The following is a 14,569-nucleotide window of genomic DNA, read 5'->3' as shown; positions in this document are numbered from 1 at the left end:
CAGGAGGGGAAAGCGGTGCTCTACTCACACGGTTTATAGGGCAGGTGGAGTGCTGCATACTTCAACTGAGGGTATCATCAGGTGATGGAAGGAATACTTCGAGGACCTCCTTAATCCCACTGACATGCCTTCTGTAGTCGAAGCAGAGTCTGCGGACGAGGGGGATGACTCGTCCATCACTGGGGGTGACGTCACTGAGACAATTAAACAACTCCTTGGTGGCAGGGCCCCTGGGGTGGATGAGATTCACCCTGAGTTCCTGAAGGCTCTGGATGCTGTAGGACTGTTTTGGTTGACATGCCTCTGCAAAATCATGTGGAGATCTGGGGTGGTGCCACTGGATTGGCAGACCGGGGTGGTGGTCCCCAACTTCAAGAAGGGAGACCAGAAGGTGTGCTCCAACTTTCGGGGGAATCACACTCCTCAGCTTCCCCAGTAAAGTCTATGCCAGTGTGCTGAAAAGGAGGGTCAGTCCGTTAGTTGAACCCCAGATTCGAGAGGAATAATGCAGTTTTTGTCCTGGTCATGGAATGCTGGACCAGCTCTTTATCCTCTCAAGGATATTCAAGTGTGCGTGGGAGTTTCCCAACCAGTCTCAGTCTACATGTGCTTTGTGGACTTGGAGAAGGCATTCAACCGTGTTCCTCGGGGTATCATGTGGGAGGTCCTGCGGGAGTATGGGGTGTCTGGCCCATTGTTGCGGGCCATTCAGTTCCTGTACAACTGGAGTGAGAGCTTGGTCTGTATAGCTGGCACTCATTTCCTTTGAGTGTTGGACTCCGCCAGGTCTGCCCTTTGTCACCTAGAAATTCTGTCCATAAAAATTATGAACAGAATTTCTAGGCGTAGCCAGGTGGTGGAAAACTTCTTCCGTGGTGGCCTCAGAATCTCATGTCTGCTCTTTGCTGATGATGCAGTCCTGTTGGCTTCATCGGGGGGTGGCCTCCAGCTCGCAGTGGAACGGTTCGCAGCCGAGTGTGAAGCGGTTGTCATGCGAATTAGCACTTCTAAGTCTGAGGCCATGGTCCTCACCCGGGAAAGCATGGAATGCTCAGGGCTGAGTTCCTGCCCCAGGTGGAGGAATTCTATTAGTTCTATTAACTATTTCAGGGTCTTGTTCACGAGTGGCCGGAGAGTGGCACCGGAGATCGACAGATGGACCGGGGCTGTACCAGTCTGCTGTGGTGAAGAAAGAGCTGAGTGTAAAATCGAAGCTGTCACATAACAAAACTTAATTACTGTTGTGACATTTTTCAAAATGTGCAAGGTGGGCTAGCATAACAACAGTCTCCCTGCTCTTGCCATAAACCATCTGAACAGACATTTGCTAAAAATTAACACACAAGCAATGAAACAACTGGTATAATGTCAAAAACTGACAAAAATCACTCATCTTCAGTATTTATAGCTTTAAAAGGTCTAGAAATGGGTTAAATTTCTCTCTGAAGAATTATATTATTATTCGGTTCTATAAAAAACGTATAAAAAAAATAATGTTCTAAGCTTCAATTCAATTCAATTCAATTCAATTTTATTTATATAGCGCCAAATCACAACAAACAGTCGCCTCAAGGCGCTTTGTATTGTGGGTAAAGACCCTACAATAATACAGAGAAAACCCAACAGTCAGAACGACCCCCTATGAGCAGCACTTGGCGACAGTGGAAAGGAAAAACTCCCTTTTAACAGGAAGAAACCTCCAGCAGAACCAGGCTCAGGGAGGGGGGGTCATCTGCCGCGACCGGTTGGGCTGAGGGGAGAGAAAGACATGCTGTGGAAGAGAGCCAGAGATTAATATCAATTAATGATTAAATGCAGAGTGGAGTATAAACAAAGTAAATAAGGTGAATGAGAAACAGTGCATTATGTGAACCCCCCAGCAGACTAGGCCTATAGCAGCATAACTAAGGGATGGTTCAGGGTCACCTGATCCAGCCCTAACTATAAGCTTGATCATAAAGGAAAGTTTTAAGCCTAATCTTAAAAATAGAGAGGGTGTCTGTCTCCTGAATCCAAGCTGGAAGCTGGTTCCACAGAAGAGGCGCCTGAAAGCTGAAGGCTCTGCCTCCCATTCTACTCTTAAGTATCCTAGGAACCACAAGTAAGCCAGCAGTCTGAGAGAGAAGTGCTCTGTTGGGGTGATATGGTACTATGAGGTCTTTGAGATAAGATGGTGCCTGATTATTCAAGACCTTGTAGGTGAGGAGAAGAATTTTAAATTCTATTCTAGATTTAACAGGGAGCCAATGAAGAGAAGCCAATATGGGAGAAATATGCTCTCTCTTTCTAGTCCCTGTCAGTACTCTAGCTGCAGCATTTTGGATCAGCTGAAGGCTTTTCAGGAAGCTTTTAGGACAGCCTGATAATAATGAATTACAATAGTCCAGCCTAGAAGTAATAAATGCATGAATTAGCTTTTCAGCATCACTCTGAGAAAGGATGTTTCTAATTTTAGAAATATTGCGCAAATGCAAAAAAGCGGTCCTACATATTTGTTTAATATGTGCATTGAAGGACATATCCTGGTCAAAAATGACTCCAAGGTTTCTCACAGTGTTACTGGAGGCCAAAGTAATGCCATCCAGAGTAAGTATCTGGTTTGACACCATGTTTCTAAGATTTGTGGGGCCGAGAACAAGAACTTCAGTTTGATCTGAATTTAGAAGCAGGAAATTAGAGGTCATCCAGGCCTTAATATCTTTAAGACATTCCTGCAGTTTAACTAATTGATGTGCGTCATCTGGCTTCATTGATAGGTAAAGCTGAGTATCATCTGCATAACAATGAAAATTGATGCAATGCTTTCTAGTAATACTGCCTACGGGAAGCATGTATAATGTAAATAGAACTGGTCCTAGCACAGAACCCTGTGGAACTCCATAATTAACCTTAGTGTGTGAAGAAGACTCCCCATTTACATGAACAAATTGGAGTCTATGAGATAAATATGATTCAAACCACTGCAGTGCAGTACCTTTAATACCTATAGTATGCTCTAATCTCTGTAATAAAATGTTATGGTCAACAGTATCAAAGCTGCACTGAGGTCCAACAGGACAAGAACAGAGATGAGTCCACTGTCAGAGGCTGTAAGAAGATCATTTGTAACCTTCACTAATGCTGTTTCTGTACTGTGATGAATTCTGAAACCTGACTGAAACTCTTCAAATAATACTTAAAAAGTAGACGTTTAATTACAGCCACCTTGAAGGCCTGTGGTACATAGCCAATTAATAAAGACAGATTGATCATTTTTAAGATTGAAGCATCAATAATTGGAAAGACTTCTCTGAACAGTCTAGTAGGAATGGGATCTAATAAACATGTTGCTGGTTTGGAGGAAGTAACTATTGAAGTTAACTCTGAAAGATCAACTGGAGCCAAAGAGTCTAAACAAATACCAGCAGTGCTGAAAGCAGCCGAACATGAAGAATAATCTTTGAGATGGTTATGAATAATTTTTTCTCTAACGTCTAAAATTTTATTTGTGAAGAAATCCATGAAGTCACTACTAGTTAAAGTGAAAGGAAAGTTCATGTCATATGATATATAACAGTTAGACTTACATGAAAAATGATCAAACATAAATGTAAAATGGTTGCAAACATTGCTGGAAATGTGGCAAAAAGTGACTAATTTCTTTGAAAGTTTGGAGCTCAAAATGTCCCTGTATTGCTGTTAATTTTGTCATGGCATTAGTTTCCACTTGGGAGCCCGTATCATACAAATTAGTTTGACTGAAATAGTGATTCCTAAAGTGATATACTGTAAATGTTTGAGAGGAATGGACTGACAGCCAGCTCTCTGGATGTTAGAAGAAACTATTAAAGGTCATGAATAAGAGCAAAGGCAGGGAGGTGTCCTTTACAGCTAAACAGAAGAGGAATATATGCATGATGAAGGAAACAGTTTGAATCAGTCATAGTTCATTCAGTACAGCGGTGTACTGACAGATCCAAGATCAGTCCAAATCATCAGCAGTTTGAGCCACGTATGGATTGAAGTGTATGTGTGAAAATGTTGGACTGTTCCTTTATCAGTGTGTAACAGTGTGTGTATGAGAGTGATGTAATATCCATGTGTGCATGCTGACAGAGACTGTGCTGCTCTGACCCCCCCCCTCCTCCTTTCAGGGCGGAGCCTGCTGGAGTGCGATGGCTGATCCCAGGTCTGAGGAAGTGTAAGTGTGTTTTTAATGTGATTGATGAAAACAAAGCAGCACACATTCAACCATCTTCAAACTGTCACATCACTCATTCACATCTCTGATGTCAGGAGTCATCATCAAAGTGTCAATCAATGAACAGATGATGGATCAATAACTGCAGCTGGATTGTGTTTGTTCTCTCCATCAGATTCCTGTCAACTCACAATCGACACAAACACAGTGAACACAAAACTCAAACTGTCTGACAACAACAGGAAGGTGACATGTGTGTGGGAGGCGGTTCAGTCATATCCTGATCATCCAGACAGATTTGATCTTCCTCAGCTGCTGTGCAGAGATGGTCTGACTGCTCGCTGTTACTGGGAGGTCGAGTGGAGAGGACTGGTTTCTATATCAGTGAGTTACAGAAGAATCAGGAGGAAAGGATACAGTGATGACTGTGTGTTTGGATACAATGATCAGTCCTGGAGTCTGCACTGCTCTGATGATGGTCCTCAGTCTGTCTGTCACAATAAGAGACAAACATCCATCTCCTCCTCCTCCTCCTCCTCCTCCTCCTCTGGCTCTAACAGAGTAGCAGTGTATGTGGACTGTCCTGCTGGCACTCTGTCCTTCTACAGAGTCTCCTCTGACACTCTGATCCACCTCCACACCTTCAACACCACATTCACTGAACCTCTTTATCCTGGGTTTGTTTTAGGGTTCAGACCTGTCTCAGAGTTTAGAAGAGCAGTTGGTTCTGGTTCCTCAGTGTCTCTGTGCTGAGCTGAGTGTAAAGAGCGTCCTCCTGTTAGAGAAACACTCTGACTGTTGAACAGATAGTTCAGTCTGTACATGTCTGTCTCTTTCACTCACAAACACGTTTTCACATTCATGGATTCAATCAGTTGATGTTTGAAACTGTTCTCAATGATTCCTTGTAAACTTCTTCCTCTTCAGTCCTTTAAAGATGGAAGCTGCCATTATTCCAGGATCCACATGTTGTTTTTCTGTCTTTTTCCACTCAAAGCTTCACAGTGAATATCAGGATGTTGTGTTTCTCTGAAGCTCACTTCACAACCAGCTCCTCTGCATTTTCAACAAGTCTGAGCTCATTCAAATCAATCCAAATCTTTGATTTCTCTTTCTTAATGCCACTTTTCCAACCTCTCCACATGCTCTTACTGTTGGACTCATTTTTGGAAGCTGTGATGGAAGCAGGACAGGAAGGAAGCTCTCAGCAGGAGCACATTTTCACAATAAGAGCACGTTTGCTTTTTTTTTGAGTTTGAGTGGAGATTTTAGTGCATTTACAGTACCAGCCAAAAGTTTGGACACACTATTCCCAGAGTGTAGCCAAATATTTGGCACTGTATATCCATAATATGATATGATATATACATGTACATAATACGATTGTGTTGGTATATGTATGTACACACAATGCACATAATGCATGTATGTGATATCAAATAAATATCAAAGGCTACAAACATTATTATTAACAACACATTAACCATTTTAAACTAGTCTTGTCTTTTTTATAGTCAATGATAATAATGATTATTATTAGAGTGAGATTTCCCACCTCGATCAGCAGAGAAAATCTCTTTACTATGTTATCAAACTGTGATGAATGCCTCCTTCAACTGTAAAGCACTTCATTTAATTCCTGTGATATAGAACTGATTGGCTAGAGAACCCTGATGCTAAATATTCACACCATGTCAACCTCACATTGATTTTGGGTCAATATTACACCTTCAGCGCCACCTATATTCCACCCCAGGTGGACACACACACTGCACTATCCAAGCTACACGAGACTGTTTCCATCTATCAGGCTAACCAGCACGATGCAGCTCTCATTGTAGGCGGGGACACATCGACTGCCCCAAAAGAGGAGAGAGGACTCTAGACAACTGCTACTCTCCTTTCAAAAAGGGCTACAAAGCAAAGCCTCTTCCACCCTTTGGGAAGTCTGATCACACCTCTGTCCTTCTCATGCCAAAATACAGACAAAGGCTCAGGGTGGAACCTCATGCTGTGAGAAAAGTGACACGGTGGACTGATCAAACAGGCCTCTTTTCCACCGATGGGGTTCCGGTGCCGGTGCCTTTATTTGAACCGTTAGGCGGGTTTTCCACCATGGAAGCACTCAGTGCTCGGCCGAAACACGGGTTCGACTCCGGCCCCGCAAACTAGCTGCTCTCAAACCAAGAACGTGTGACGAAAGTGGCAAAAGGGCGTGACTCTGCCATCTCAACATCAAGTTTTCTATTGCTGTATTGTGTGTATATATATATATATATATATATATATATATATATGTATATATATATATATGTATATATATGTATATATATATATGTATATATATATATATTTATATATATGTATATATATATATGTATATATATATATATATATATATATATATAGGTTAGGCGGTCTCTTGGGATTTTCTCAAGAGACAGTTCAGTAGTTGCACTTTTTTTTTACCCCCATCGAGTCAGTTTGTTGTCCCTGTTTTTGAAATGCTTCCCAGTCCCTTTTCCATCTGGAAAAATCACGTTTATTCCCAACAAACTTTGGAAGTTATGTTGGATTCAACTTGATGGTTGGTAGGGAATAATTTGGGGGAATTACAATTTGCTCCTTTTTTCTCCATCTTCTTTTAGCCTTGCATGAATGAACTCTGCTGTCCTGGAAACCAATTTGGGGACACTGCGTTCCAGACCTCTCAGATGATCCTGGATCTCCTTCTGAGTGTCACACAGACTGAAATATATCAGTCTGTGTGTAATGAATGACTATAATATACAAGTTTCACTTTTTGAATGGAATTACTGAAATAAATCAACTTTTTCATGATATTTTAATTTTATGACCAGCACCTGTAGGAGGAGCTGATGTTCTGTGTTCAGACAGCAGTACCTTGTGAATGCTTGTGTTACCGTGTTACACCGAATGGCTCCATAAAGCTCGTCTTTCCTTCTTTCCAGCACTGTGGAAACATTCTCTCTCTAGAACAAACCTAACGGTCATCTAAAAAGTCAGACTGAGAAGATATTGATGAGAAGGTTCAGTTTGAGTAATGCAGCCTGTGCATCACCTCACAGAACAGAATACCTTTATTGTCATTACACAAGATGTACAATGAGACTGAGATTGCTGAATCAGTTTGTAGTGTGCGTTGATAGAGCACTTGAGTATCAAGGATAATTCTTCCCAAAACTCCACTCGCAGTTTCTAAGTCGTTGGCTCAAGCTTCCTGTATAGAAACTCAAGATCCATGAACCTAAAAACATCAACAAGCTTTAATATGACCCTAACCCTGGAGGGAGAGCTGAGAGCTCGGACACATGAGTTGAAGCAGTTTCATAACCGGATGACTCCTCCTGATTTGGAGGTACAGAAAGAAATGCGAGTTTGGAAGACTGGATTTGGTGCAGAGCTGTCAACACGATGCAAACTGTCATTAATGTGCAGATCTGCCAGAGTCCGAGTACCTTTACCGCTGCAGACCACAAACACTCCATCGAGCTGAGCAGGCTTAAAGGATGATTACACCAAACTGAAGCAAACAAGGAGACACGAGGAACCTTGTGGGCGGATTTTATCTGAGACAATATTTGTAACGTTTGCTTGAACTAATTTGTCTGTGACTGCACTGTGGATGGCCACTAAAGTTAACTCACCAAGTGCACAGATCATTTAAGGGCAGAGCTGCCATTAATGGCTATGACTGATAATTGTATCTAACTAGTGGAACTACTCAGCTGGATGCATTACTAGAGACAGCAAGGTATGCACTCAGAGGCTGTTAGAGCTAGTTGTGTGTTTCCTCGCCACCGGCTGGATCCAGTTCATCGCTGTTCCTACATGGACAAAACTCTTTAGTTACTTCAAATGCTTTTAAACCTCTAGATTGAACTCCTGGTTTAGCTTTAGTTTGTTTTCTGTAACCCTGAAGTCTCATGTACGTGTGCTGGGAGGAAAAAATAAAATACAAATGGCCAGTTAACTCCATCTTTGAACAGACCCTTTATTAAGTTCTGTGGTTAATTAGTCACCTGCATTTGTCTATTGTTGTTTTCACAGTATCCTCACAACACATCTGTTTCAGGGTGATGAGTTACTGCGGAAAAATAGCAGCATGCAGGAGAGCAGCAGATTCATTCAGAGCTACAGAAGAACTGAACTCAGATCAGATGCTTTTAGATGAGCCCCGCCCACAAACCAGAGAAACTGATGAAGCTGGAACTCTTTCCAAACACACAGAAGAAATCAGAGAACAGGCACGATCCAGGCCAGCCGCCCCACAGCAGCGAGGCTCACCAACGAGCTCGTCAGCACACTCCTTCACTCCCATAGAGACCCATGTTGTAATAAATGGATGTTTTTTGGAGTCTGCAGGTTTTCCACGAGGCTGTTAAATGATGGAGAAAAACTTAAAGGTGAAATGTACAGTATGAAGGATGCCTGGAACAGACAAACCCTGACAAGCTGATTCTGCTTCACATTCATTTGAGCTTTGGTCCAATGCTTGGATCCAGCTCACAGAGAGCATCTATAAAAGCTGAACGAGCTCGTGGGCCTTTTCTTCACACCACATTCTGCCTTTATCAGACCTGCTCTGGGCTCTATTAAATTCTATCCACCATCAGTTAGAATTTAAGTTCATGGATATAAATCCTGCTCCAGCTTTGGACTCAACTGTTTCCTGTTAGACACAAACATGTTTACTGTGTTGAAGTGAACGCACATCAGTAAAGGACACAAACGTATGAGACGGGTCGGTCTGCAGTTTGTTTTCAGTGCTCATCAGTCGGGATCATCTTCAGGGATTAAAAAGAAAAAAAGAAATTTCATCAGCCTGGAGAGACCAAACTGCAGATGCTGGAGCAGAAAGGGTTCAGGATGACATCATCAATATGGATCTGATAGTTGAGTAAAATAAGTCCATCATCAGTCAGATGTTACAGAACTGCAAGGTTTTCAGTGTCTGCTGTACAGTGAGACCCTCAGTATAAATCAATGCAGAATTTTGTACTTTCCCCTCTACTGACACACAGTAGAGGGAGAGGCTCCTGCAAAGCTCACTTGGAGACCGGAACAAGCTAGAGGAAGTTGCGCTTTGCATAGATGCTACATGCAGGAACGGTAAGGAAAATGAGTGACAGAAAATGTAAAGCACAAAAAGTATGTGCAGTTTGTCACACAGTGTGTCTGCTAGCTAAACGAAGAGCTGCTGTATTTCAGGGAGAGCAAAGAGAGAGAAGTTCACTCAGAGATGGAAAAGATGCAAGAAAGGAAGGAGAGAGCAGCAGGTCAGCTGATCACAGCCTGCACACCAACATCATTTACTGCAGCTACAATAGAAAGCTGTGATTCTTCTCCCCATGCAGAGCCACTACAGCTGATCTTAGGGTTCCTCCACCTTCTGAATCCCACTGTAACCCCTGAGTATCCTCATGTTGGTGTTTAGGTGGAGGCACAGTCACCCTCTACTATGGAGGACACAGAGAACAGAGCTGTGGTTAAATTCACTTTCACAGTTTGTGTCCTACAGAACAGATTCAAGCTGAGTGCATCAAAATAAAACAGGAAGTGAGACGAGGGAACAAAGATGCAGGCCTGACACAGAACACTGGGAAAATAGAAATCAAAACACAACCGTGAACAGAAAGAAAAGAAACTCAAAGGAAAACATGAAGGACAACACTGCGACAAAGGGCCCAGGACAGTTTGTGTTCTCATGTAATATTATTTAATATTATTACAATAATATATAATGAGGTTCAGTTAGCTTTATAGAAACATATCAGGTAGAAACGTCCTCCAAAGAATTACTTTTACTTTCTTACTTTGAGTACATTTCAGAGCCTGTACTTATTACTTTTACTTAAGTAAAGAAGTTGAACCAGTACTTTGACTTTTACCAGAGTAGTTTTTAACACAAGTACTTGTACTTCTACTTAAGTACAGAATGTCAGTACTTTTTCCACCTCTGAGTATAGGTGTACTGTTCTAAGATCATATATTAATGCTTATTGAACAACTGTTTTAAAATTCTTTGCAGGTAATCAGGTCATTTACAAATAAGGGAAATTTTTTCCTAATGATTGGTGGCTGCCAGATGGTTGCAGACCAGTCTCTAAGCCTGTGTCAGAATCAGAATCAGAATCAGAATCTTTATTGTCATTGTACACAGAAGTTGCACAACGAAATTTAAAATGCATTCCTTTCTAGGTGCCTCAGACAATAAATAATAAAATAATAAAAATATGAGTGATAAAAATGATTACTAAAATACAGTGCACAATAGTAAATTAAATTAACAGACGAATCTAGCCCCAATACACACACCAACGCACGCACACAGTCAGCACTACCACCCCACATCACTGTCCATTTAACCACACAGAGTTCAGTTCAATGATAGCCCTGGCATAAAAGCTGTTCCTCAGTCTGTTTGTTCTGGCCTTCATTGTCCTGAAACGTCTGCCTGATGGCAGTAGCTGAAACAAGGAGTGTCCAGGGTGTGAGGGGTCCTGGAGGATGTTCTGTGCCCTCCTCTGGCAGCGGGCATTGAACAGTTCCTGGAGGGAGGGCAGGGGACAGCCTATGATCTTTTGAGCCGTGTTGATGATTCGCTGGAGTGTTTTCCTGTCTGCTGCTGTGCAGCTGTTGAACCACACGCACAGACAGTAGGTCAGGATGCTCTCTACAGAGCAACGGTAGAAGGACACCAGCAGATTCTGGGTCAGATAGTTGCTCCTAAGAACCCTCAGGAAATGCAGTCTCTGTTGGGCCTTCCTGACAATGCTGGTCGTATTGATACTCCAGGTCAAATCATCCTGCAGATGTACTCCCAGGAACCTAAAATCTGAAACCAGCTCCACTTCATCCCCCTCGATGAACAGAGGTTGAATGACATGTGTTGTCCTCCTAAAGTCTACTACCATCTCCTTTGTCTTAGTGGTGTTCAGGATCAAGTTATTCTCACTGCACCACCTTGACAGCCGCTGCACCTCGTCCCGGTATGCTGACTCATCCCCGCCTGATATGAGCCCCACCACAGTGGTGTCATCCGCAAACTTAATGATGCAGTTACTGGCATGTATGGAGGTGCAGTCATGTGTGTAGAGGGTGAAGAGTAGGGGACTCAGCACACAGCCCTGTGGAGAGCCGGTGCTGAGGCTGATGGCTGAAGAGAGGTGGGGACCTACTCTTACCCTCTGGGAACGGTCTGTCAGGAAGTCCTTGATCCAAAGACAGGTGGAGCGTGGTATCCCCAGATCTGACAGTTTAGTCACCAGTCTGCCAGGAAGGATGGTGTTAAACGCCGAGCTGAAGTCCACAAAGAGCAGCCGAGCGTAGTTCCCCCCCTGCTCCAGGTGAGAGAAGGCAGAGTGGAGGGCCGTGGCAATGGCGTCCTCTGTGGACCGGTTGGCTCTGTAGGCAAACTGGTGGGGGTCTAGTCTGGGGGAGAGACTGGAGATGACGTGAGCCCGGACAAGCTTTTCAAAGCACTTCATAACAATTGGTGTGAGTGCTACTGGCCTGTAGTCATTCAAACCTCTGATAGTGTTCTTCTTCTTGGGGATGGGGACGATAATGGAGGACTTCAGGCAGGAAGGGACAGCAGCCTGGCTCAGGGACTGGTTAAAAATGCTGGTAAAAATGCCAGCCAGCTGAGCCGCACAGACCTTCAGTATCCGTCCAGAGACACCATCGGGCCCCACAGCTTTCCTGGGGTTCACAGTTTCCAGCATACGCCTCACCTCTTGCTCTTGCAGCCTGAGGATGCTGCTGCTGCCTGCTGAGGGATGTTGGATGGCTGTCTCTGATTGCTGTACCTCAAAGCGTGCAAAGAAGCTGTTCAGCTCCTCTGCCAGATTGATGTTACGCTGATCAACTAACAGGCTGGGTTTGTAGTTCAAAATATGCCGAACCCCTTGCCACACCTGCCTGAAGTCGTGGCTCTGGAAACAGTCCTCAATCCTCCTCTTATACACAGCCTTGGCCTCCCTGATGCCCCTCTTCAGGTTGGCTCTGGCAGCGCTGTAAAGCGCCCCATCACCAGCTCTGAAGGCGATGTTCCTTTCTCTGAGTAAGCTCTGCACCTTTCCATTCATCCATGGCTTTCTATTTGGAAAAACCCGGATATTCTTGTCCACAGTTACAGTGTCGGTGCAGAACTTGATGTAGTCCAGAACAGCCGAGGTATACTGCTCCAGGTCCTGGTGCTTGAATACGTCCCAGTCAGTTGTTTCAAAGCAGTCCTGCAGCTGTTGAGAGGCACCTTCAGGCCAGGTCTGAACAGTCTTAGATGTAGAAAGAGCAGTTTTGCTGAGGGGGGTGTATGCTGGAATCATAAGCAGGGACAGATGGTCTGACTGGCCCAGATGTGGCAGTGGCACAGCCCTGAAACCCAGCTTGATGTTAGAGTAGACTTTATCCAGTGTGCTGTTCCCTCTTGTAGGGCATTTAACATGCTGATGGAACTTGGGTAGAACAGTCTTTAAATCGACATGGTTAAAGTCTCCTGCAATGATGTGTACAGCCTCAGGATATCTGCTCTGTTGACTGCAAACCGTGTCATGTAAGAGACTAACAGCCGAGTTAGCATTAGCATCAGGGGGAAGATAAACAACAGTGATCAAAACAGCTGTAAACTCACGGGGCAGATAGATGGGCCTGCATTTAACAGTCATGTACTCCAGGTCCGGGGAGCAGTGGCTGTTCACAGTCATACTGTCTGTACACCAGCTGTTGTTTACATACAAGCACACACCCCCTCCTCTGCTCTTACCGGAGGTCCGCATTCTGTCATGCCGGTGCGTTGTCCTGCCGGCTAGCTCGATGGCTGCATCAGGAATGGATGAATGAAGCCAGGTCTCAGTGAAGAGCAAAACGCAGCAGTCCTTCACGGTCCTGTTTGTAGCCACCAGCAGTCTCAACTCATCCATTTTATTCGGGAGTGATCTTACATTGGCGAGGAAAACACTGGGTAACGGAGGTCTATGAGGCCGTTTACGTAGCCTCTCCAAAACGCCAGCTCTGCCGCCTCTTTTCTGCCTCCTTTCTCTGCGCCGTCTCCGTCTGCGACCCTCCCTCACAGGGATGATGAACCACAAAGAGCCAGGTGGTCTGGCGATGTCCACCGGGATGTTGTGAGAGTGGAGGAAGTCAGCCGTAACCGCCTGCTCACTTTGTGCTCCTATATGTAGGAGTTCGTGCCGTCTGTATGTTATAATGTCCGCCCGACATAATGGTGATGTGTTGAGCCACAGTTGAAGCACACATAACAACATACACAATTTCACAGAGCACCGAAAAGGAGAGCACTGAGCCGCTGCGACTATGCGCGCCGCCATCTTGGATATGTATGACTGGAGATTTATTCATTTGATCCTACATTGTCATCAGGATTATACATGTACACAATGGCTGACAAGTTAACATCATGTGGTTAGTAATCTTGTGTCTGCAAAATCCTACTAATCAACACACAGAAACACTGAGGAAGCAGCGCATATTCCAAACCCAGGATAAAGAGGTTCAGTGAATGTGATGTTGAAGGTGTGGAGGTGGATCAGAGTGTCAGAGGAGACTCTGTAGAAGGACAGAGTGCCAGCAGGACAGTCCACATACACTGCTACTCTGTTACAGACAGAGGAGGAGGAGGAGGAGGAGGAGGAGATGGATGTTGTTTTGTCATTGTGCCAGACAAAATGAGGACCATTGTTAGTGCACTGCAGACTCCAGGACTGATTGTTGTGCCCAAATGCAGAGTCATAACTGCCTCCTTTCCTTCTGATTCCTCCAAAACTGACTGTTATCCAAACCTCTCCGCTCCACTCGACCTCCCAGTAACAGCGACCAGTCAGACCATCTCTGCACAGCAGCTGATACCAAACATCAAACCTGTCTGGATGATCAGGATATGACTGAACCTCCTCCACATGTGTCACCTTCCTGTTGTTGTCAGACAGTTGTAGGTTTGTCTGTACTGTGTTTGTGTCGATTGTGAGTTGACAGGAATCTGATGGAGAGAACAAACACAATCCAGCTGCAGTTATTGATCCATCATCTGTTCATTGATTGACACTTTGATGATGACTCCTGACATCAGAGATGTGAATGAGTGATGTGACAGTTTGAAGATGGTTGAATGTGTGCTGCTTTGTTTTCATCAATCACATTAAAAACACACTTACACTTCCTCAGACCTGGGCTCAGCCATCGCACTCCAGCAGGCTCCGCCCTGAAAGGAGGAGGGGGGGGTCAGAGCAGCACAGTCTCTGTCAGCATGCACACATGGATATTACATCACTCTCATACACACACTGTTACACACTGATAAAGGAACAGGCCAACATTTTCACACATTCACTTATATCCATACGTGGA

The 14,569-nt window shown here is 44.2% G+C and overlaps 1 protein-coding gene and 1 pseudogene across 1 annotated transcript in view; one reads left to right on the top strand and one right to left on the bottom strand.

Moving 5' to 3' along the window:
* The window catches only part of LOC115798139 (NLR family CARD domain-containing protein 3-like), a 31,956-nt gene extending 26,923 nt beyond the window's left edge, over window positions 1-5,033 (top strand). Inside the window, exons 10-11 of the mRNA XM_030754870.1 lie at window positions 4,134-4,180; window positions 4,356-5,033. Coding sequence (XP_030610730.1) covers window positions 4,134-4,180; window positions 4,356-4,933 — 625 coding nt within the window. The 3' untranslated portion in view covers window positions 4,934-5,033. The remainder of the gene's footprint in view (window positions 1-4,133; window positions 4,181-4,355) is intronic.
* A 5,011-nt stretch (window positions 5,034-10,044) lies between these two features.
* LOC115791158 (NACHT, LRR and PYD domains-containing protein 12-like) overlaps window positions 10,045-14,569 on the bottom strand; it is a 1,329,445-nt pseudogene continuing 1,324,920 nt past the window's right edge.

The sequence above is a fragment of the Archocentrus centrarchus genome, chromosome 2, assembly GCF_007364275.1.
Source record: "Archocentrus centrarchus isolate MPI-CPG fArcCen1 chromosome 2, fArcCen1, whole genome shotgun sequence".
NCBI classification, from domain to species: Eukaryota; Metazoa; Chordata; class Actinopteri; order Cichliformes; family Cichlidae; genus Archocentrus; species Archocentrus centrarchus.
Note: the sequence above shows the minus strand (reverse complement) of the source record. Positions and strands in the feature narration are given on the sequence as shown.